Source organism: Uranotaenia lowii, chromosome 3 (genome assembly GCF_029784155.1).
Source record: "Uranotaenia lowii strain MFRU-FL chromosome 3, ASM2978415v1, whole genome shotgun sequence".
Lineage (NCBI taxonomy): Eukaryota > Metazoa > Arthropoda > Insecta > Diptera > Culicidae > Uranotaenia > Uranotaenia lowii.
The window spans coordinates 83,813,549-83,840,318 of NC_073693.1; the positions used below are offsets into that span (position 1 = coordinate 83,813,549).

Consider the following 26,770-nt stretch of genomic DNA (forward strand, 5'->3'; position numbering starts at 1 on the left):
AACGAAGGTCGCCGTATAAGATTTACTGCCTATTAAAACTGCAATAATCGCAAATTGCAGACATTTGTGATGCATTGTAAATTTTACGACCGTGAATTAATTTGCAAATAAATCTTAACTAGACCAGCGCAAAGCCATCTTTAAAATCTACAAAGTATTGGAAGATTCCACCTTTTCGACAACAAAAATTGTTAAAATGGATATGTAGAAAATCACAACAAATTTGGCTAAGGTGGGAAATTGCTAGCGATTTTCAAATTGGAATACTCAATCGCACAAATTGCTATTTTAAAATGAAAATTTACAGAAAGGTTGTTGTTTCATGATTATCCATGTTTTAGTGGTCCAAAATCTTCGAATTTTAAAGCCTTCATGAGTTTTCAAAATCTCCTGAGCTCTCCTCGTTGAGTTCTCTTAGTTTTTTTAGTTCTTTCTATGAACTCTCTGAGACCTTTGATTCATCTGAGTTTTTATTCTAAATTCTTTTAGTTCTTTGAGTTATCTGAGTCGTTTGAGTTCTATGAATTCTATAAGGTGCCTGTTCTTTCTTCTTTTTTCTATACTTTTCTTTCTAATTTTCCTTTGAATGTTTCCGATTTCTCTCTGAATGTTCTTTAATTTATCTGGATTCTTCATTTTCCCTGCTTTCATTTTGCTTTATCTTTTTTTTCTGATGATTTCCCTTTTTTTCTTTAATTTGTCTTTGGTCTCACTCTCTGGTCTCACTCTCTGGTTTTCTTTTTCTCTGATTAACGTCTGGCTTTTCTCTTATTTCTTGCTGCTTTATCAAAACCTTCTGGTTATCTCTGTTTTTTTTTATTTCTTTGAAGTCTCTATGATGATTTCTATGATCTATGATTTCTTCCTGATTTCTTCTTGATTCTCTCTAATTTCAATCCCTCTAAGGATATTTTTTTTATTTTCTATGATTTCTTTCTAATTTCTCTCGAATTTTTCACTACTCTCATAATTCTGTATGATTATGTAAAATTTTTCGTTTGGATTTCTTACATTATCATTGTTTATTTCTGTTTAACTTAGATTTTTTCTGAATTTATTATTATATCGTTTTCATTTCTTCCTGATTCCTCTCTGTTATATTTTTCTCTCTTTTTTCGGATTTTTTCCCGATCATGTCATATAAGTTTTACTTCTCTAAGATTTCATCTGCTTGTAATTTGTTTTTTTTTCTTTTTGCATTTCTTCAATGAGTTTCGTTTCATTTTTATTTCCCTGTCATTACTCTCTGATTTTTCTCTGACATATAGGGCTGATTTTTCCTGATTTTATTTTGATTTTTCTATTTCTATTCTGATTTCTTGTTAAATTTTTCTAAATCCTCTGTGATATCTCTCAGATTTCTTTTTGATTCCAGATTCTGATTTCTATTCGATTCATTTTTTAATTATTCTCTATTTTATCGTATGGTTTCGCTCTGAGCACCTACAATTCCCCTCGGGGATTTTGCTGAGTTCTATCTAATATTTTTACGTTTTATGTATAATTTACTTTCGCCTGCGTTATTATAACTTATATTTAGTTTCGATGTTATTCCTCTGATTTTTATTCAATTGAATTTATTGAAATAGTTATGATTTCTCTGTCACTGTAATTCGTTTCTGATTTCTCTTTGATTTTTCTGATATCTTACTGATTATTTTTTAACTTCATCTGAATTTCCTTTGATTTTCTATAATGTCTTTTGGAAATTTTCAAATTTTCTCTGATTTATTTCAGATTTTATTCGATTTCTTTTCCTTTTAATTTCCCAATGATTTCCTTATTCAGGCCCCGTTCGATATTGGCAATACCGCCGAACATTTTGTGTTGCCGAAATGGATTGTCGCAAATAGAATTTCTACAATAAAAAACTTAAGCCAATTTTTGACAATTTTTAGATTTTTTTTTTTAGATTTTCTTATTATGTTATTGAGGAAGCACTTTTCTGGTTTTGTTTATAATTTTTGTTGGATTCTACATTCTTCCTGCTTTCTTTTTGCTCAATCTTCTCTTTTTCTGATGATTTCCCTAACTCCGATTTTCTTTGATTTCCTTGTCATTTAACTTTCACTTCGCTAAGATTTTTCTTTGCTTTTAATCTGTTTTTTTTCTCATTTGTCTCATTTGGTTTTCTTCAGCGAATTTCATTTCATTTTAATTTCCCTCTAATACCTCTCCGATTTTTTTCGAAAAGCCCTATAATTTGTTCTGTTTTTCCCTGATTTACTTTGGATTTTTCTATTTCAATTCTTGAACCTTCTTTGATTTCTTTCTTTTTCAATTTTTTTCTGAATCCTCTGTAAAACTCTCAGATTTCTTTTTTAACTCCTGATTCTGACTTCAATTTGATTTATTTTTAAAATATTTTTTTTTCTCGTATGGTTTGGCTTTGATCACCTACAATTTCCCTCGTGGTTTTTGCTGAGTTCTATCATCTGATTTTTTGTCGTTTTTTGTATGATTTGCTTCCGCTTTTATTATTATAACTTTCTGAATCTTATTTGGTTTCGATGTTATTCCTCTGATTTTTATTCAATTGAATTTATTGAAATAGTTATGATTTCTCTGTCACTGTGATTCGTTTCTGATTTCTCTTTGATTTTTTTCTGATATTTTTCTGATTTTTTCTGAACCTTATCTGAATTTCCTTTGATTTTCTCTGATTTCTTTTGGAAATTTTCAAATTTTCACTGATTTATTTCAGATTTGATTCGATTTCTCTGTGATGTCCCTGTACAGATTCCGTTCGATTTTGGCAACACACCCGAATATTTTGTGTTGCCAATGAAAAAAAAACAATTATTACTTTCATTAATATAATTCTTAGTCAATTTTCAACAGTTTTTAGTAATTTTTTACTTTTTCTTATAATGTTGTTGAGGAATTAAGCACTTTTTTGGATTTGCTTATAATGTCTAATTTTTTTTATCATATTTCCTTTACTTGTCATTTTCCATCATTTTTAAGCTATTTTTATCATTTTAGGTCTTTTGTTTGTATTTGTTTTTAAGTTTTATGAAATTTTCATTATTTTTAAGTACTTTATAATTTTTTTTTTTAATTTTTGGTTTTGTAGTTGTTTCAAAAAACCGATTGATTTTGACACATTTTCCAAAATCGGGTGTTGCCAAAATCGAACGGGGTCTGTATTATATTTTACTTTTCTTTCATATTTTCTCTGATTAAACTCTGATAATCCGTGTATCTCTTAGATATCTTTTAGATTTTCAACTGTTCTCTTTCTGATTTCTTTAAAATTATTTTCGATTTCAATTTTATTTAACTCTGGCTTCTTTCAGTTCTTTCCCTGATTTCTGTTAAATGTTCTGTTTTGTCTTGGAAATTCCTTTTGTTGCTCTCTAAATTTCTTTGACATTTCTCTGGTTTTGTCTGGTCTCTCTAATTTTCCTTTGATTTCTCTCCTATATCTTCAAGAATCCTCTCTTATTTCTTTCTGATTTCATATTTGTTTCATTTTTCTAATAACTTTTGGATTATTTCAGAATTTAATTTGATTTTCATCTGATTTCTTACAGATTTTTATGTTATTTTCTCCGATCCCTCACTGATTTTGTTCTGCTTTTATGTGATATCCTTTTGATTTTCAACTAGATATCCTTTTTTTTGTTTTATTGGTTATCCCTGAATTATCTTTTATAATCCTTTTTAAGTTCAATTCAGACCAAATTCTTCGATTGGTAACTGTTTTCTACAATTTTGAACTGTTTCCTATAATTTTGAATATATTTATGATTTCGCATTGATTATCTCTGACTTCTTCTCTTTGATTTCCTTTTAATTTTATTATGATTTAAATCTGTTTTTTGATTGACAGAATTCTTTTTTCTTTGGTTTTTCTTTGATTTCCTTCTGGTTACTCTCAGCTTTCTCTCCGATTTCTCTCTAGCATTCATTTTACCTTGACTGCCTGTTTCAATTTCGTTGACTATCTTCTTTTTTTTTTGAATGTACATTTAAGTTTATGCAATTGTTTCCAACGATCTTTAGAAGAAAATCTATCGACAGTGGATCCAGGCTCCAGAGAAGTTGAATTCTCTCTGGAGCCACTATCACAATTTTCAGCAATGGTAAAACCATTGCTCCACCAAATTAAACCAAACCACCAACTCAAATCAGAATGTCTTATAAAGTTTTTTTCTGTTCAATTTCAGCCAGAAAACATATTGTGCCTAACGAAAACCGGTAATCGGATAAAAATAATCGATTTCGGATTTGCCAGACGATATGACCGGAATAAAAAATTACAAGTAAGTAATAATATGAGAGTAAAAATTTCGAAAAAAAAGAAATAAATGTCATATCTTTTCTTCAAAATTTTTAGGTAATGTTTGGAACGGCTGAATTTTCTGCCCCCGAAGTACTGAATTTTGATGAAATTTATTTCTACACGGATATGTGGAGTCTCGGAGTGATTTGTTACGTATTGTAAGTATAAAGTTTACTTTTTGATAACACCTGTTTAAATGCTTATTTCAATCAATCAATCTATAACAAGCATGATTAAACCTAAATTATCAAGCTTACTACATTTTAAACCAACTTAAAACTAATCTCGTGACTTTCGACCAACCTACTGAATCCATGACCTGTAATAGCTACAAAGCTCATTTTCCATTTCGATTTTGGAATGAAATAAACCCCTGGCAAAATGATACAAAAAATAAACTTTTTTTCAATACTTTGTTTAAGTTCTGCAAAAGTAGATTCGGGACTACTCCAAGCAGATTTTTGTGTTCACTCTACTGGAAATGTCTCCTGAATAGACACCCCTTTGAGTAACTTTGTTTCTGTTGTAGTGTTAACTTCTATTCCTGAAAGCAAACACTAACAATGAGTAAAAAACCAAAAAAAAAACAATTATCTGTTGTCAACGTTTTTTTTTTCTGTAGATCTGTCACTGCACATTGATTTTTAAAAAGAATTTTACTCCACAGTCCACGATCAGAAGAAAAACGTACCGTTACTAAGAAAGGAAGACCGATAAATGGACTCTGACAAAACAAGCAAGTGATTCGATAGTGTTCTTGATAACATAACGTTTTAACTTTAGTTTTTATTATTGATAATCGAGTCAACAACGAAACTTGTGATCCAGCAGCGTGGGCTCCAAGTTTAGTTTTATGGGAAAATTGTGTCGAAAAACTTGACGAGGAATTCCAACAGGCTACCGAAAGGTAGTTTGTAATTTGGTTTGTAAGAAAACGCAAAGAAATTGATTCTCATGGGAACATAAGTGGTAACTTTCTAATCTATAGAAAGATACTCATTATTGAAGTTATCGAAGTATTTTTTTATTGTTTTAAGAGAATTAAAAGGATATATCTCTGGCATTTGCTAAGAGCGTTTTGACATTTTTTTTTAAATTCAAGCTTTGATTTTGCATAGCATTTTGCACGATCTTTCACAATTATTTGAAATTTTTGCAGAAAAAAGCAGTCAACTTTGTCGGTTAAACTACTAATAGGTACACTTTGTTTTTGAATTCATAATCTATTCTATTTTTTACTACTTACACTGATTAATTTAATGTCTTTGCCTGAAATTATAAGATTATTGTTAAAACCGTAACTGCATACATTATAAAAGAAGTTAAAAAAGCGGTGGAAATAACTTTGTTTACCGGTAGTGAAGATTGTTATGCCAAAAAGACGATTTTTTCAATATTTTCATTTTTTTAAATAGCATTAAAAAGTAACATTTTTATGATTTTTTTTTGACATTTTATTTTTAACTGAGTTTTTTAAGCTTGAAAACTGTTTAGAATGTTTAACAATACTTCTATTTAAACATTTAAAAACCTACTATATACATAAAATTTTGTATGGAGTACAGAGTTGAAATCTTCTATTTAATTAACGTTAAAATGGCTGGGAAATTGACACTCTACTTCCAATTATTCAAGAATCCAGAGTTGTTTTCGTGAATTAGTGATTAACTCATATCCGTTTTAATTTCAGGTCAACAGGGTCAAACATAACTTGCTTCTATGAGAATCAATTTAAAGTTTTCTTAATCAATAAGCAGTTTAAAATTATGTAATTTCAATCCGAGTGTTTAAGAAGAATCTTTTGTTAAATAACTTCATTTTAAGCTGGATATTGGTTCAGGAATTCTCCTCAAGATTTTCCACACAGTTTCACATCGTATCAATCGATTTGATTTCAGTAGGATTAGACGAAATTCGAAAACTTAACTTTATGATTTCAAAAAACTTCGATGAAATCTAATGGAATATTTCTCAAATCTGAAATCTGATTCTTTGTTCCTAATCTCAGAATTATTTTAGCCAGAAAAAGATTCTGTGCTCTACTCATAACATTGATTTGTTGTTAGAAACCACACATATCTTGATTTTATTCTGAAATCTAAATTTAAAATCCAAATCGGAAATTTTCTATGGGATCTAAATTCTTAATCTATAATCTGAATGTGCAACATGTATTTATAATTTAAATCTCAAATCTGATATCTGAATCTATTTCTGAAATGGGCTACGGGGCCCTAAAACTCATTAAAGATCAATCAATCCAATTTCAATAACAATTTACCAAAAATGCCCAAAAATGACAAAAATGACAAAAATGACAAAAATGACAAAAATGACAAAAATGACAAAAATGACAAAAATGACAAAAATGACAAAAATGACAAAAATGACAAAAATGACAAAAATGACAAAAATGACAAAAATGACAAAAATGACAAAAATGACAAAAATGACAAAAATGGCAAAAATCACAAAAATGACAAAAATGACAAAAATGACAAAAATGACAAAAATGACAAAAATGACAAAAATGACAAAAATGACAAAAATGACAAAAATGACAAAAATGACAAAAATGACAAAACTGACAAAAATGACAAAAATGACAAAAATGACAAAAATGACAAAAATGACAAAAATGACAAAAATGACAAAAATGACAAAAATGACAAAAATGACAAAAATGACAAAAATGACAAAAATGACAAAAATGACAAAAATGACAAAAATGACAAAAATGACAAAAATGACAAAAATGACAAAAATGACAAAAATGACAAAAATGACAAAAATGACAAAAATGACAAAAATGACAAAAATGACAAAAATGACAAAAATGACAAAAATGACAAAAATGACAAAAATGACAAAAATGACAAAAATGACAAAAATGACAAAAATGACAAAAATGACAAAAATGACAAAAATGACAAAAATGACAAAAATGACAAAAATGACAAAAATGACAAAAATGACAAAAATGACAAAAATGACAAAAATGACAAAAATGACAAAAATGACAAAAATGACAAAAATGACAAAAATGGCAAAAATCACAAAAATGACAAAAATGACAAAAATGACAAAAATGACAAAAATGACAAAAATGACAAAAATGACAAAAATGACAAAAATGACAAAAATGACAAAAATGACAAAAATGACAAAAATGACAAAAATGACAAAAATGACAAAAATGACAAAAATGACAAAAATGACAAAAATGACAAAAATGACAAAAATGACAAAAATGACAAAAATGACAAAAATGACAAAAATGACAAAAATGACAAAAATGACAAAAATGACAAAAATGACAAAAATGACAAAAATGACAAAAATGACAAAAATGACAAAAATGACAAAAATGACAAAAATGACAAAAATGACAAAAATGACAAAAATGACAAAAATGACAAAAATGACAAAAATGACAAAAATGACAAAAATGACAAAAATGACAAAAATGACAAAAATGACAAAAATGACAAAAATGACAAAAATGACAAAAATGACAAAAATGACAAAAATGACAAAAATAACAAAAATGACAAAAATGACAAAAATGACAAAAATGACAAAAATGACAAAAATGACAAAAATGACAAAAATGACAAAAATGACAAAAATGACAAAAATGACAAAAATGACAAAAATGACAAAAATGACAAAAATGACAAAAATGACAAAAATGACAAAAATGACAAAAATGACAAAAATGACAAAAATGACAAAAATGACAAAAATGACAAAAATGACAAAAATGACAAAAATGACAAAAATGACAAAAATGACAAAAATGACAAAAATGACAAAAATGACAAAAATGACAAAAATGACAAAAATGACAAAAATGACAAAAATGACAAAAATGACAAAAATGACAAAAATGACAAAAATGACAAAAATGACAAAAATGACAAAAATGACAAAAATGACAAAAATGACAAAAATGACAAAAATGACAAAAATGACAAAAATGACAAAAATGACAAAAATGACAAAAATGACAAAAATGACAAAAATGACAAAAATGACAAAAATGACAAAAATGACAAAAATGACAAAAATGACAAAAATGACAAAAATGACAAAAATGACAAAAATGACAAAAATGACAAAAATGACAAAAATGACAAAAATGACAAAAATTACAAAAATTACAAAAATGACAAAAATGACAAAAATGACAAAAATGACAAAAATGACAAAAATGACAAAAATGACAAAAATGACAAAAATGACAAAAATAACAAAAATGACAAAAATGACAAAAATGACAAAAATGACAAAAATGACAAAAATGACAAAAATGACAAAAATGACAAAAATGACAAAAATGACAAAAATGACAAAAATGACAAAAATGACAAAAATGACAAAAATGACAAAAATGACAAAAATGACAAAAATGACAAAAATGACAAAAATGACAAGAATGACAAAAATCACAAAAAATACAAAAATTACAAAAATTACAAAAATTACAAAAATTACAAAAATTACAAAAATTACAAAAATTACAAAAATTACAAAAATTACAAAAATTACAAAAATTACAAAAATTACAAAAATTACAAAAATTACAAAAATTACAAAAATTACAAAAATTACAAAAATTACAAAAATTACAAAAATTACAAAAATTACAAAAATTACAAAAATGACAAAAATGACACAAAAATGATACAAATATGACACAAAAATGACACAAAAATGACACCAAAATGATACAAAAATGACACAAAAATGACACAAAAATGACACAAAAATGATACAAAAATGACACAAAAATGACACAAAAAAAACACAAAAAAAACACAAAAATTACACAAAAAATACACAAAAATTACACAAAAATGACACAAAAATGACAGAAATTACAGAAATGACAGAAATGGCAGAAATGACAAAAATGACAAAAATGACAAAACTGACAAAAATGACACAAAAAAATCAGATATTTGTTCTAATAATTCAATCAGAAATTAAAATAGTATTATAAGTGAATTCATATTTAAATCTACGCTAGGAATTAGAATTTCTTCCCCAAATATTCAGCAAAATGTAATTCAGAATCCCATTTTACCCTCCAAAGCTGTTCGCTTTGGGGCAATTTTACCTGTAGTTTGTTTCCGTTCCCCAGGCCGCAAATTTTGAACCTGGCACCTTTGTTATATATTTCAGTGATCCAATGTTTTTAGAATCGTCAAGAATACATCTTATCAACGATCGGGCCCGTGTGAAGGACCCGTCCATGGGGGTTTCGGAAATCAAATTTTGCTGAAGAAAATAACTATTCCAAAAATATACAATAAATAAGAAAATAGATTTCTTAAACCGTTTTTACTCATGATTATAACACAAACTCAAAAATTAAAAATTCTACTGATAAATTAAATAAAAAACTTCAAAACAAATCAGAATAAAGTTTCGAATCAATGCCACTTCCGGTAAGTCATTGATATTTTTTTCAAAATGGTGTTCCTTACTCTGGACTAGAAATTTGCTAAAAAATAAATTCTAAGCAGACTAGATTTCGAATTTGGAATAAATAATTATTATAATTTTTATTAAATTTTAGATTTAAAGGCTAATGTTTTTAGAACACAAAAATTTAAAAACAAAGGCAAATTTATTCACTCTAATATGTGTTGTGAGCCTACATGGTTGAATAATTCTACTGAAACAAAGCAATTGAAAGATTCCCTTTAATTCAACCACGGTAAAAGAAAAGTTCTGATACCGGTATTTCGATAGGAACTTACTATCTTCTTCAGTGAGCGTTCGATTGGTCAATCGAAAACACTCTCTGAAGAAGATAATAAGTAATGGTAAATTTATTTAAAAAAATTAAAAAAAACTGCACTATTAAATTCGGTGATTTTTTTTCAACAAGCACTTCTAACGTTAATGTTTTAATGATTGGTTTTGTATCATTTGTAAAATTTGGTCTATCACCTTCAGTTTTGGTGATATGAAGTTTATAAGTTTTAAAATGTGTACCTAAGTTGTAAATGAAATCAATCATTGACAATTGATTAAATAACAAATGTTCATTTAAGAAAAAACTTATTGTTAATTTGTTTATTGTACTTCATTCAATTAAGGAATAATATTTTGCTGATGATGATCTTAAAAAGTTAAATTCAATAGTTTTCACAAATTTGGAAAGGTATCATTACAGGATTTTTTCACATTACGGCAGGAACATAAAAAAATTTGATTTCCTTTATTAAATTTGTTTAAACCTGCAAAACGATTAGATTTATGCTTTTAAAATTATCTAAAATTTAATTTTGTTTAAAACTTCTTTAAAGATTTGTAAAATGGGCAAAAGTAAACAAAAAAAAACGTCTAAATTTTTTTTCACAGAACTTAAAATTACAAAATTACAAAAGTCTGGAGGAAAGTTGATAATTGATTTATAACTTTCATTTTGAAATGTTATGTTTTTGCTTTTTTCAAAAAAATGCAAGAATATCTTAAGTGAAAACCAGGAAATGAAAACCCATTCAAAAGTTAAGAGTTTCAATACAAAAAGTCAATTGAACTGCAAATCGAAATTTTCAATAAACATCCCTCAGATAGAGAGAGTTTAGTCAACAAACTGCTGTAAAGAATTTTTGAAGCAGCCACTTTCGGTGTCGCTGCAATACAAGAGTAATTAGGGATTCTAACTGAATAAAGCTTTATAAATTTTATTTCTTTAACATGAATTGGAAAAGAAGAAACATTTTTTCACCTTATTTTTCAAAAATTCAAAAACGTTTTTAATCCATACAATGCTAATCAGAATCTTTTTTTTCAGTAAATTAGTTTTAAAAATCAATTAAGAATCAGTTTAGAGTGAAAAACTGTAAAAAATTAAAAATAAGTTTTGCTTAACAAACCTCTAATGGCTGTTTTGATCAACAATACACAAAAATAACCATTTCAAATTTACCAAACCGGCAGTGTTCGGCATCGCTAACTGTAAAATTAGCGCCGCTAATTACATCGCTAACTCATACAAAGTTAGCGATCACTAATTAAATACGCTAAATGTGCCGAAAAAGTTATCGCTTAAAGCGCTAATCGCTAACTGTTGATCAACATTAAGGCCAGAACAAATATCAAATTCTTCTTTAGTCACGCCCTTTACATTTTTACAACTCCGCAAGGGGAAATAAATAAAGTTTCAAATATTTTATTAAAAATTAGATAAATTTATCGAATTTTCATAAAATTATATTAGCAAAACCAAAACTGTCAAAGATAGGAATGTTAAACAAATCTCTGTATTCTACTAATAAAAACAACCAAATTTTCGAACAATTATAAGAGCAATCGAACAGAATGTGGAAGATGGGAGCTATTTTTTTTTAATTTAAATTTTGGATAAAAATTTACTCGATTTATCGGTTTTGTGCAAAGTAGATAGTATGCAATTTCGCAGCAAACAATCTGTTGTGTAATTCATTCCATTTTGTTGTTTTTGGCATTATTTTATACTATCCTCATTTAAAATCTTCAACCTGTTTTCCCCTTTTTCAAACTTGCAGGAGCATAGTCAAACGTGAACATTTATACAATTTCTATTTGAATTTTAACCGAAGTCTAAAATGGTGATTTTATCTTATTTTTATATGAAGTGATCTATAAATCTCTAAAAAAAATGAATTGTGAAAAGTAAATATCTCAGCCACTTGAAAACAAATGCTGATGAGGAGATGTTAAAATAGTTTTATACTGTTTAACACCGTTTATTGTTATCTTCTTCTGTAAATGTTGCGAAAAGAAAGTGCTAAAAGAGAGAAAATGACACTAAATACATCTTTTCTCGAGTACGCGTTCCTCAAATCAATCCAATTAAGCAATCGGAATGCTGTCCAATGTCACCTTAACTTGAATAAAGAAAAAAAGTTTATTCTATCACTAATAATTCGAGAGATTGATACAAATATATGGAAGTTAGCGATCTTCAATTAGCGGAACCAAAAAATAGCGAAACTTTTTAATTCGCTAAAACAATCATAACTTAGCGGCAAAACCAAGCCGCAAACGAAAAGTTAGCGGACTAACTAGTGAATAACGGATGAGCGCTTTTTTGCCGAACACTGCAAACCGGTAAAAGATATTGAAAAAATAGGCCGTCTGGCAGTTTTTCGTTGATTTATAAATCTTTCCTTTTTTAATCGGTTTTTCCGAATTCCGAAAAGAATCGATTTAATTTGGAATCGTCCAAGTCATAATAAGGCATATATGTCGTAAGTTTTTTGATTTCAATTTTTCTGATGAAGCTTACCAAATCGATCAAAAAAGTGAAGGTATTAAGTTGTTACTAAATATAGATATTAAGATATATATCAAATTTGGACCTACTGTTAGAGAGAAAGTTAGTGAAACGTGTTGAAATTTGTAATCCGTAATTTGTAATGTGTCTGTGTGCGTAAGAGAAGTTTGCTAAACGTTTTTTCTCAGTTCAAAATAACTATAATTATCGAATCAATCAGCCGTTGATTGGTTTGACACACCTATATGATTGTTTCCCATTTGCCACCCGAACGCCGATAGACGAGATAGACAAATTAAGCGATTAAACTAGTTTGTTCTCTCATCTTAGTAAATACCAACTTGCTGCAATTCGATGCATCGTTCATAAAAAAAAACTTGTTAATTTGCATACGCTCTGATTGATAGATTGCACTGCGGCACGAAATAATCGTGTTATCTAAACAATACGACAGATCTCTCTCCGTGCTCCAGCTCCGGGGATTTGACTGACATCAGCGATTCCGATCACGTACGTAGTAAGTTACTATTCATAGTAACACTCAAAACGCACGAGATTCTTGTTACCTACTACACATGCCTACATTCATAGATATAAAATTGACTGGTGGGAAAAGCTTTGATCAGAACCGCCTTTGCTGTTGCCTTCAATCTTCCACAGACAGGGTTGTATTTAGCCGAAAGGTGACGTCATCCCTTCATATCTTTCAAATGGTACCTGCCTTCGTGAATCTTATGAACCAGTGCAATGACGACATCGGGGATTCCTACCGGTTGACCAAATTGCAACTTCCGGGGGTTCCATCCGGATACGGTCCACCCTGAAATGTGCATGGTTAAATTTAAATTAATGAATGAATTATTACCCATCCAAAGCTGGGTGAGTAGTAAAAGCGAAAAAATGTGATTCCTCTGGCACCTGTTTCTTCTGAGGCCTTTGCTCCAGAGTTCGTGGAACCACGTGGATAGATTTCGAAAGGAGAAGGCGCGCATCTTGGGCGTCTGAGTCTAGTTAGTTACATACTTGTTACGTTTGTAATTGGGCTGGGATTGCCGATACGCTAACTTTAGCATCCGCACCGTAGCACGCAAGCGATAAATATAGTTTCAATGGAAGTAGTCGTTTTTCCGCACCGTGGATGTTCGATATCGATACATTGTTTACTGTTATTAATCAAACGCTAGGTGATATAATATTAAATTCCTTATTGACCACAAAATTCGTAAAATTTGAAGGCAGATTGGTCTGTTAGTTTGGCATTAATGTAAATACGCATTCATAAAAAAACGAAAACCAGAAAGCTACAATTAATTGATATTTAACTGCCGGAACTCGAACTTCCGTGATGTTATCTTGAAAGAAAAAAAATTCTCAAACAGAAAGATTTGAACTAGCTCGGAATTGCTTGTTGAACCATTCATAAACATGTTGGTAACACACACTTCCGGTGAGAAAATTGTACAGTGCGTAGCTAGTCCAGTACGGATGTTTAAAATTGGAAAACCCCCAAATTTCCATTCTTATTTTTATACAATGTTGGCGTATTTGTTTTTCACATCCGCTGCAATTATAAAAAAACTGAAATAAGCACAGCTGGAAGTGTTTTGAATGCATTTCAAGATATTGATAACATACTTGTGGCATTATATCATAAACGATCCAGTTACAACAGTTTAGAGAACGAGTTAATTATTGATTTGAGAAACACTTGACATGATGATGAAACAAATAATGGTTAAACCTTGATACAATTTTGTGCAAGCATGAGACGCTTCAAGGTATAAACAGGAAAGAGGGTGTCTTTAAAAAAAATTAGAATATTCGTAGACACTCTTCAACCTGTTTCTTAAAAGGTTAATTTTTACCAGAGTTCGCGGAAACACGTGATTAGATTTCGATGTCCTTTTTGGGAATTTGATCTACAGAGAGATTTCAGTTCAATCTTTCGATATCTGGCCTGGTAAAAATTTGGATAGCCAAGAGATACTTAACACATTGCGGACCAAATACGAGATATCTCTTTTTTCCAGTCGCCACGAGTGCCTCAAACTTAGAAGCATAACTCAAATGTTATTAATTTAATAAGGAAACAATATTCGATAAAATGAAACACAACACTATCTGCAACTCAAAGAAAATAAGTTAATTTTTAAATTGGATTAAGTGGTTTCTGAGATGTATAGTATCGAATTTTGTTACTTTTCGGCTTAGATTTTTTTTGTGGTCCTTTATGTGTTGAGAAATCAACTGAAGGAATTCAAGAGATTTCCGATGCAGTTTAGAAGAATTCCTCATAGTACTCAGAGGTACCGTAATCCGGGGTAATATTGATCACTTTTTTTCAATATTTTTCGATTATTTTTTCTGTAAAGGGGAATGTGGCATATTTCATATTTTTAAAACCAGTACTGGACTCCTATGAACGTAAAACATGGTTGTTTAAATTTATTAGGCTTTTAAAAATTTGATTTAAAAATCGATTTCGTCACTTTGTAGAATTTGATGCTTTGGGGTAACATTGATCAGTCTCTGTTTTGACGGTTTTATCAAGTTTTTTTTATCATAAAGGATGTAAAAACCTTCAAAATATTTACATATGCTAGTTTATCAATTTTACTTTTCTTAACGTTTTCTTTTAAAAACATTTATAATCGAAAAAAGAACTATTATGGTGCATACATTTAGGGGCAAAAATTGAAATAATTGCTAAACAATTTGAGCTACAAAATAGAAATGATATTTTACTTTCACACATTTCTCTAGACCCTGCCACTATTTACATTTTTATTTTTTCTTCAAAGTTCACCATTTGATAGGGTTCCAATCCATTTGTCCAATACGGGCTTGCTCTTGGAAAATGTCCTTATTTTTTAAATTTTTTCACTAAATGACTATTAAAATGACACCACTACTATACATATACAAAGAAAAAAAGTAATCCTTTCACTACCAACAACCCGTTTGCTTCTAAATACTTTTTGGTATCATCAGGAGAGCTGTTTGTTTGCGAACCTTGGGAAAAATAGATATTTTAAGATTTTGAAATTGCATTTTTGCTAACAGAAATAAATTTCAAATACTAACCAAATTTTGCATATTTAATACTCCATTAAAAGGCTTTCAAACGTAGAAAACGGTTTTAAAAAATTTTAACTATAGACTGAGGTATTGATGATAATGAGCAAAAATTTATTGTTGGCCAAAGTTACCCCGGCGATCCAAGTTACCCCGTTTTACGGTAAGTGACTTGACTGGAACAAGATTGTGCATAAATTTAAAAAAAAAAATGTATAAAAGATCCCTGAGAGAACTTAAAAAAGATCTCTGAGATAGAAAAAAAAACAAAAGAGTTCCCAGAGGGATTTAGAAAGGTGTCTGAAGGCACTCAGAATAATTCCTGAAAAAAGTCATAAAATCTATTTAGAAGGATTCAGGAGAGTTCTTTATTAGAAATGCTGGGGGGACTCAAAAACGCTCTTGAAAAGACCCATATGAATTTCTGAAGTAATCAGGAGGGCTTGTGACGGAACTTTAAAGAATTCCTGAAGGGACTCAGAAGAGTCATTCTAGAGACTCCGGAGGGTTTTCTCGGCCTCGGTATAATTTATGAGTTCCTGAGAAAACTAACAGGACTTCTTTTAGGGACTCTGAAGGGTTTCTGAACGGACTCAGAAGAGTTCCTGAAAAGAGATCTTCAAGACACTAAAAAAAATTCTCATGGAACTCATTAAAATTCCTCAAGGGACTCAAAATAGATCTTGAAGAGGCTCAGAAGGATTTCTAAAGTGGCTCAAAGGTGTTATCAAATGACTCGGAGGTGTTTCCGAAATAACTTTGAAAATGTCTGCATGGATTTAGAATAGTTGACGGTTATTTTATAGTGTATTTATAATTATCGGAACAGTTTGTTTATAATCTGAAAAATCGTTTGTCAGCATTAACTTAAAACCGAGCATTTTAACACTTATACCTCTTTGGCTCTTAGCCCAAGTAACACCGATTGATTGTTAAGACTCATCAAGTTCCTTATAAAACCAAAACTTTATCTAGTAGCCTGCCATAAAACTTTAAATGTTACTAGGGAGGGCCTCATATAAGACTGTGTCGATTTGAGGTATTTTTTTTTAATTTTCTAAACCCTGGGGTCTAGAAAGCTTTGTTTTGGTTCAAAACTAATTCAAAATTTTTAGCAGAAAACTTTCAGGTTTGTATGCAAAATTTAATATTTTGTACTGAAAAATCAACATCATTTTTATTTCTTCTGTGGAACCGAGCTTGCTTATGATTTTTGTGCCAATTTATAATTTTTTCTAAGGAAATTTTACGCTGAACAACTTTGTCGAAGACCGTAGCTTCGTATCTGAATAAACAAAAAAGTTATTAGCTATTCCAGGGGTATGCTTTTTGGCATTGAAAAACAATCAATTAATTTGACATTACTGCTTGGTGCCTAGCGAGGTTTTGCATGACTACTTTTCATGCAATTCTTCGTGACGCATCAGATAATAACTTTTTTGCCTGATAAGATACGAAGTTACGATCTTGGACAAAGTTGTTCAGTGGAAAATTTTCTTTGGAGAATTTATAAAATTGCACAAAAACCATAAGCAGGCTCAGTTCCACAGAAGAAACAAAAATGATGTTGAATTTTAAGTACAAAATATTCAATTTTGCATACAAACCTAAAAGTTTACTGCAAAAAATTTTGAAAAATCATTTAGGTTTGAATGATTAAATTTATTCATGTAAATGTTAATTCTGTTAGAAATTTTGGATGAGATTTGAACCAAAATAAAACTTTTTAGACCCCAGGTTTTGATAAATTGAAAAATTACCCCAAATCGACTAAGTCTAGCGTCATATATCGGTACTAATACATAATAATTGAAACTGCAGGAATCAAAATCATCTTTATTTCATCAATAAATAAGAGTTCAATTTAAAAAAAATACAAATTAAGAATTCAGAATTCAAATTAAAAAAAAAACCTTCAGAGTTGAAATCTAATATTCAAAATTATAAGGGCTCGGAATCACGATTCAGATATCAGATTTAAAACGTAAAAATTTCATATTTGGGTTTCAATAATAAAATCTGGAATCAGTAATGGAACGAAAATATTTATGTGGATGAATTGGTTTTACATTATTTTAAAAAGCTGTTCAAATTTCGAATTATATGGATACATACTGATACAGACATTGTTTAAAATATTAATACTTTCTCAATAATTTCTTCGAATATAAAAATATCATATCACATCTTATATCAGCATTGCATAATTTTAAGAATCAGGGCATAATGAAAACCACCGCTGGGATAGTAAAAGCACCATTAATAGGGGCACAATGAGCAGTTTCGACAGTAGAATCTAGCAGCGATTTCAACTCGATGAAATCAACTCAATTATAGAGCTAAAGCTTGACTTGTTTCATTTGACGATTTGGCTTATTAATAAGGTGTCGGAGAGATAATCAGAGGACTTGAGTGCGATTCTCGGTCGAGGTCATTTTTTTTCATTTACCATTCATGATCGATGCATTTTCCACTAAAGTCGTAGATCCATCAACCAAAGCAATAACAAAATAATGTATGTTTGTAGAATACAACTATTCACAAATATTATGTTTCTGGTGCTTTATTTGGTGGGTATTAATAGCCATATAATGCCAAGATCAAAATAATCGATTATGAATGTTAAATAAAAAAAAAATCGCATCGACCAGGAATCGAACCCGAGTCTTCTGGTTACCTCTCTGACACCTTACCAATAGGCTAAATCGTCAGATGTCAACTAGTCAAGCTGTAGCTCTATAATTCAGGTGACTTCATCGAGGTGAATTCAATGCTAGGTTCTACGGCAGAAAATGCTCACCTTGCCCCGATCAATGGTGCTCTGTTCACCCCGAATCAATAAGTTAAAGTGAAAACGCCCTTTGAAATTAATAATAGTGAAAAAAAGAAAAATTTATGATGGTGAAAATTGAGGAACATTGTGTACACCATGTTGCAGAATATTATAAATAGACCAAGATGATTTAACGATCATAAAAGCTTATTTTCCGGAGCTCTAAAATTATAAAGTTTTCGTCACTTAAGAACCTATTGCGTTGTTTTTTTTTATATTTCTGTAAAGATGATAAGGAGATGTCTTTTTTGCAGAAAAATAAATGCTATAGGTACTACAAAATTGTTCCTCGTGAAAATGTGTTTGAAAAAATACGTATTTCCTTTGAAAAAAAGGATGCCTAGTTCACCTCGGGTGCTCGTAATGCTGTTATCTTCCATATTATTAATATAGTTCTGAGAACAATACGTTTTTTTTCTATTCTGTCAGTCTGTACGATATTACGCTGGACCAATGCTAACGTAAGGACTCCTTGAGCTGAAGTTTTGATATTTTTTTAAGATAACAAATACATAACACTCGAGTTTTCAGTTTGACCGCTAATTAGGAGAGTTTTCCCGGATCAAGTTTCACTAATAGTCTTTAACACCGGATAGCTAGGGGGGCTGGACACAATTGAAATAAGTCAAAAATTACTTAATCATTGGAACAAGCAGTTTAAAAGAAAACTAATTGGAAACATTTTTGAAGATTTTTTATTCAACATTTATAAACATATATACAATTAGAAAATATGTTATAATAAAAAATTCTAAGCTTAGCTTAGTTTAGCTTGATTGGCTACTCACATCCACCTGAAGTCATTGAACCCGAAATGCATCACAAAAATTCATAATCAAATTAAATCTAATTATGTAATCATTTTTGATTCCAAGATTGAGGTTACATACATTTCGAATTCCATGATCGCAGGCGTGACTTAGTAGAACGAGTTCCACATTGCTACTCCTTGATTGACCGAGAACATCAATTTTATTCATTAGTCAAAAAAATCTCTCTCTCTCAACATCAACAACGGCGCCGGCCACGTCCTAGTAGTCAAATGATAGATTTAAAAAAAAAAAAGAAGGGGATAAATGCATAATTTTGTGCTTTAGGACCGAGATTACCTCAGCATCCTAGCAAATAAATTGGTTGGTGGAAAGAAGGAAAAGGATTTGATCAGGATATACTTTTGACTTGTGTAATTACATATGTTAAAATGAATACCAAATTTTGATATTACAGTCTCCTGTTTTTTCCTTATAAAACTCAAAAATTGGGAGCCAAATTCAAATTTTTCAAAAATCAGAATTTGGGTACCATTACTAATCTTTTTCATATTTTATCATTTTATTATTTTTGTATATATTTTGACGCTTGACAATGTTGAGCACCGGTGTTTATTTCAACATATTTTGTACTGTTGGATTATACGATTAATCTTCTTGAAAAGTTTCAAATTGAAGCAAAACTATTGTTTTGCCGATGATTATAAGAATACACGTAAACGTCGCGTTATTCAATAAAGCTTAGTTCTTTTAAAAATAGGACAGTTACGAGTGTGTGTAACTTAAAAACCATTCGTTTGATCTAAGGTAATTCTATGATAATTCATGAAAAAATTTGAAAAAAATACACTTTTTCAGTGTACACATTGATCAGTTCTCCAAACTTATAAATCGTCTCATCTGTATTTTAGGTGGCTTCAGCCTCCTCCTTCAATTTCTGCTACTTTTCGGTACTAAACTTTTTTTCAAAGAAACTGAGGGCAATTTAGTGGATACAGCTGTTCCGAAATGAATAAAACTTGATTATTTTTGAGCCACTTTAAAGCGTTTTTAGTGGAATTTCTGCTGAAAAAATCTGACAATATCGAAGTAAAACCATCATGAGATTGAACTTAAAGTATGATCGGTTAGTTAAGATCGTAGGTTGCGAAGTGTAAATACAAGATTACCAAAGTTATCGTTTTAAATATTGTTATTTTTTTCCACAGAAGCAAAATTTCGGAAAATCATTATATTTTATTCTAAACAACCAGCAAATACTTTAGCCTGCTAGGAACCTTGCTTCGAGCAGTCATGGTATAGGATTCAAACGCTGGAATTTGTTTGAAAAGGGGGTTTTCATAAGTTTTCTCGTTTATCATGTGATCATGTGATTCATTCCAATGCTTGGTTTGAACTTTGTGGACATTTTTGACAGTGTTTGCATACTTTTCCACTACTCACACACAGTAATTCTTTGAACAATTGACAGTTATCGATTTGATAATGACGGATTTTGAAGAAAACTGTACATTTTTTTTTCTCTTACATCGTAAATATCTCAGAAAACGCGTAAATTTTAACTTTTGACAAAAATAGGTCTGAAAGTACTTTTCACAAGCAGCAAAATGCTGTCATAATTTTGAATGTGAACGAGCTATTAGCAAAAGAAAGTGTCCCATGTCTAAAAGAACTAAGCTAGCTTTATTTCGTTCAAAAACTCACGTGAACTTCTTTTTATTGAATTCTAAAATTATTTGGAGAAAATCAGGAGGAGCATCATGTAGGTGTACTGTGTAAAACTCAGTAAAAGTTGTTCACTAATGCTTTCCTTTTTTTTGCCACAAACTGATCATGTTTTTTTCAGAACAGAGAGAAGAAACATTTTTATCGGATGTTTTAAAAAACGAGCAATTTTGTATCCCTGTATTGGAAGGCGTTTTTAAAAAAAACTTTAAGGGGCATCCATTTATAATGTAACGCTCCTAGGGGGGAGGGAGTAAGCTCGAGCGTTACGAATTGTGACATAGTGAAGGGGGGGGGGATTTTTGCTCATCGTTGCGTAACGATTTTTTCCTTTGAAAATTTTTATTTTAATCGAAACTATTTTGATGCCATGCCATTTTTTGCAGGGGAATAAGCATTTGTTAAATTTGCAAGCTTTATTAGCTTCAAAGTCGCAGCTCGTGGCGTAGAGGAAAGCCTTCAATTTCTCTGAACCAGCGGGCATGAGATCGAATCCTGGTCACGGCATAGTACACTCTCTGTGGGTTACTGGGTTCAGCATTTGTTAGATAAAAGTTAAGAAAAAGGAATCTCTAAGAGGAAACATCAAGTTTCATTGAGATCCTGTATGTATTTGTGTTCGTTTAAAAAAAAGCATGATTTTGGTCGGAAATCAGAATATAAGACACCCAAGAATTCGATTTCACTTTACCGATTTCAAAAATGCAAGGTTTAGTATATTTTGCATAACAAGTTGTGCCCCTTGAGCAAAATAAATTGAATAAAGCTGATCAGCCAACAAGCATGGTGCAACTCGGAATAAGACAATCAAGAAGTGTTTACAGAGAGTTATCATAAAGTTTGTTTAATGGAGTACGGTCGGAACAGGTCCAAACAAGTATAAATGAATTGACAGTTATCACCTGTCTCTTTCCAACTGACTTCCACCGATTTCAACAAGGTCGAAACGAATCCTGCTGCTGAGCTGGTTCAGTTCTGACTACATAGTATCAACTTGCTTCATTGAATAACGACCTGACTAGTTTCGACTAAAACATTGACTCATTGAACAACTTCCAATAGACAGTTACCAATATAAAACAATTTCTACTTACGATTGATCGAAGCTATTATTGAGTATAAGAAGCGATCTGAACAAATATTAATTTAGTTTATTTTGTTGTATGTATTTTGAAGCACATTTAAAAATAAACTGTTAAAACTCTTTTTCAACCTTCGAACATTAAAATTAAAAAATCAGAAAGGGAGGGGGGGTATTGATCAGCGTTACGTAATTTTCAGAGGGGGCAGCGTTACGATTTGTGACATACGGGGGGAGGGGGTAAAAGAGTGCATTTTTGCGTTACGTATTTAATGGATGCCGCCTTAAGCTTAGTTTATTAGGAAATGGAACACTTTCTATTGGTAATATCTATGATTCTAGTAGTCGTATATGAAAACTTTGACAACTTTGTGTTGACTGTGTTATTTATACAGATAATTACTATACGTGAGTGGTGAAAAAGTATAAAAGCACTGTCAAAAATGTCCTTAAAGCTCAACCCAAATGTTGGAGTGAAGAACATGATCGGAAACTGCGGCTAAAGATCATTAGGAAAGTAAAGGCCTATACCAGCATTTTGAATTGAATGTAAACAAGCAAAAAACTTAATGTAGATTGCTGAAATGCTCAGTAAATTTGTCTCTGCAAAATTAGAAGTATTGCGGAGCATCCAGTCATGTAAATTTAAAATCGTTTATTGATTTCATTGACTTTTTTCGGCGAGAATTAAAACAAAATTACATGCCAGTTGGTTCAAACGTTTCGAGCTATTTTTATCGTTTCGCGCTTCCTCAGTAAACCTTAAAATTAAATTTATTAATTGTATAATTTTTCATTTTACAATAATCAGTTTTATTATTTTATCTAGCGATCGTCGTAAGTCGTACTTCTTGTTTCCATCAATATTGCAACAATTATGTCAACATTTTAGTTATTAGGGATAACTCTGAGGTGATCCTCAAATAACTTGATGTTCGTATGGATTTTTCAAATGAATTAGGGATTTTTTTCCAAAAAAAAAATCATTATAAATTTTGACAACGCTACAGAACTAAACAAGGCCATCATGTTTTTATGTTCAATACTTACAACTTTCTTTAACATTTCAAACCTTTTCGACGCACTCGAAAAAAGTTACCGAAATTTCAATTTCTTTTTTACTTTACAGTTTATTTAACATTATTTAAGTGAGCATTTAACTAAAAAATCGATTTTTAATGTATATTTTTACATTTTTTTCCCTTTTTTTAAACTATAAAGGTGCATTATTGACTTTCCGAATTGAATTAAAATGTTTTACAGATTTTTATTTCAATATATTGATCAATATTAGGGGTTGAAAATTGTAAAATTTTGACTTTTGAAGACTTCCATGTGGTAAAGGGCTACCCAAACCCACGTGAATTCTTTACGTACTTTAAAAAATCGCGAAAAGATTAAAAGAACAATAATCCAAATTTTCAAATAATATTCAAATGTAAATTTTTCATCATGCTATTTCAATTGCTGTAAAAAGATAAAGCTTCTCCCTTGCTATCTATGATAAGGAAAATCGATTCGGGAAAACACAATTAACATTAGCATACTCACTACTATGACACTCACACAGACACACGATAAAACGCACACCTTTATGAAAACAGTAATTTTCTCACACCTCTCTATTGCTTAACTCTCCTGTGCGGTGCCGTTTCCGGGGGCCATTTCCTACCTTTCCGAAACTTTCCACAGATTATCGGGCCTGTCTCCGTTTGTGGGCTCCTCCGATATGGCCACCATGAACAACGTCCTGGCCGGGCAGTTCTCGTTCAAGTACAGCTCCTTCGATGCGGTCTCCGAGGATGCCAAGGATTTCGTCCGGCAGCTGCTGGTCCGGGACGGAACCAAACGGCTAACGGCCAAACAGGCCCTCCAGCACAAATGGCTCGCCGAGACGACGGCCCACGACGGCACGACCGAATTGTCTATAACAAAAACAAAATTGAAACGTTATGTTATTAAGAAACGGTGGATCAAGGCGGTCAATGCGATCATTGCCCTAAGGCGGATGGGGGCTCAGATCGATTTCGATCTGATCTAAATACGTATGTAGAGCCATTTGGGGGTAGGTTTTCTTCTACAGGAACAGGAAATCGGAACCGGAAGGTCTGCCGCCTCAGAACTCATACCGGATACACGAGGTACGTTAGCAACCGAAACGCTTGGTCAACGTTTAGTAATAATAGTTAATGGTGAAAAAACGGTTTCGTTAGGAAAAACACTAGCCTAGATTTAGATTAAGATGGAGCGTTTGTTTTACTTTTTGGTCAGCTTTATTCTAAACCTGTCAAAATTCAAATTAGTTCGAGAAACTATCCAATGCATTTCCGTTAATCCTTTTGTTTCTTATGCTAACGCAAATTATTAGTTAATTAAGTATCATTAAACATCACTTTTGTATTAATTTTCTCTGAAATACATCTTTAAGTTACGTTTATTTAAATTCTTTTTATTTAGTAAATTTTTTAGAATGTATTTTTTTTATAGAATAATCAAAGTCGCGTGGAGAGTGGAGGAAAGCTCGAGGTCATTTGAGTATTGCGATCCAAAATTGTTTTATTACTTTATAAAAGATTAGGGGAAAATGAGGATACTTGATTCCTTGGCTATATTTTGAAACTGGAATGACTTACCAGGATCAAATGTTCTAGAAAAATGTGCTAAATGGAGCAGAACAACTATGCTATAAGCTCAAAAAAATTTAACAAAATAATTTTTTGAGTTATTGAACTTTGTTTGAAAAATTTCACAAAATGCGACTTGAAGATCTATTTCTTATCACTTTAACATGTTACATGAAAAAATTAAAGCAAAAAAAATATATTTCAATACATAAATCGTTAGAGTGTAATATGAACTTCATAATACCATATTTTCGAAACAAACAAACAAACTCTATCATTTTTCAGATAAAGTTTTCTAAATGTTCATTATTGGTTCAATTGATCCCTATAGTTCAAAAAGGTATTTTTTTCTTCTCAATATATCGTGATCATTGCTGATTACAAGATTACGATAACTTATCCAATAACTGATATTTACACAATAATTTTCTGGAAAAAGTGCTAAAAAGATGATTTTCTTGAATTTAAAAAAATAGCGCCTTTAAGTATGCAATGTCACTAGGGTTGAGACATAGTTTTGGAATTTTCTTCTTCTGACATTTATAAATTATGAAATGAAAAAAAAACCATGACCAAAATAGTCAATTGACATTCTTTATTGAAATTTTGTTTGATTTTTTCCAAGGACTAGGGCCCCCGGAATGAAGGATCAAGTCTCCTTCAATAAAGGATCAAGTCTTCCTTAACTTCATTTTTTTTTTACTTCCACGAACATGCTTCTAGTTCATCTATCGGTCCATCTATCGTTCCAACTTGTGGAGCATATAAACTTGAAATTACACGATGTCAGGAAATGCAAAAGATGACGAGATGCTAAATTTTTCCCAAAATATATGATAAAATAAGAAAAGGGGATCAAGTATCCCCATTCTTCCCTATATGTGTAAAGAGGGTCGAACATTCAGTCGAAGGTTGTCAAGCCGAAGAATGGTGGGCAGTATTTCACTAGAACACTAATAAAAATGTTCGGTTAGGGCAGAATTTAAGATAATTCAAACGCAAAGTATATCCCGAGCAACAGTTTTAACTCTTAAAGCTGTTCGAAGTCATTGTTTTTACAAAAGACTACAGCTACGAAACCTAAATAAAGATATTATCAGGCCTGGGAGAAGTACCGTTCCATGGTAGATTCAAAATTAGAATTTAGCTAGGAATAATAACAATACCAAAAAGGCACAATAAAGTAATTTGACTCTTAAATACATTTTCCTACCAAAAATCAAGAACTCAAAAAATAATAAATTTATTCTAAATTACTTAATCAGAATCAAACTTTCGAATCGATGCTTAGTCATAACTAACTCTAACTGATGTTTCTTGTTCTGAATTAGAAGCTTGATGAAAAATAAATTTTAAGTAGTCTTATTTATCTACTAGCCTAATAATCTAATGTGAAATTAATATTCTGAATTACGAATTATATACATAAATAGATATGACACCAGATTTAGAAAAAAAATCCAAATTTTAAAATAAATTTCAGATTATCATAATTTTAAAATTTTGAGCAAATGTTCATAAAATTGGTAATTTTTAATCATTTTTTGGGATATTTTTTTTTGGCTAACAGTCTTGATTTTTTTTTAAACAGTTTTTCCAACATTGCTGATCTTTTTGGATCTGCATCGAGGACTGAAAAAGTTTGTTTCTGTTGGTTCTGCTGATTAAAGTTTATGTCTTTTTTACAGAAAAACTTCCCGAAAGCATATTTCCAGTCGAATTTTTTATCAAAAAATTTTTTTAATAATCTTGATTAACATTTCTTTTCTTCATTTTCAATGGAATGATTGATTAAAAAATTCCGTGGTTTTAAGTTTAATTTGAAAATATATTTCATCTCGGTTTGAAATGTGAATTCTAGATTTGGAAAAAAAATGTCCATTTTTAACTTAGGCGAATTTAAGCAGAACAGATATGATGATTTATTTAAATTTTGATAAAAAGAAGAAACAATTTAATTTTGTGGTCTAAGTCAGAGATAAATTATTTTTTTTAACTCATTTCCTCCTAAATATAAAAATAAAAGGCAAGTAATGCTCGTTTTTTAAGTTTACAATTATAAAATTATTATTTATTATACAATATTGTCAATTCATCAT

The 26,770-nt window shown here is 30.4% G+C and overlaps 1 protein-coding gene across 1 annotated transcript in view; it reads left to right on the forward strand.

The window, feature by feature from the left end:
* LOC129754778 (myosin light chain kinase, smooth muscle-like) overlaps positions 1–26,108 on the forward strand; it is a 66,998-nt gene extending 40,890 nt beyond the window's left edge. The window contains exons 4-6 of the mRNA XM_055751014.1: positions 4,173–4,268; positions 4,343–4,446; positions 23,740–26,108. Of these exons, the coding sequence (XP_055606989.1) occupies positions 4,173–4,268; positions 4,343–4,446; positions 23,740–24,088 (549 nt within the window). The 3' untranslated portion in view covers positions 24,089–26,108. The remainder of the gene's footprint in view (positions 1–4,172; positions 4,269–4,342; positions 4,447–23,739) is intronic.
* Positions 26,109–26,770: the final 662 nt, after the last annotated feature.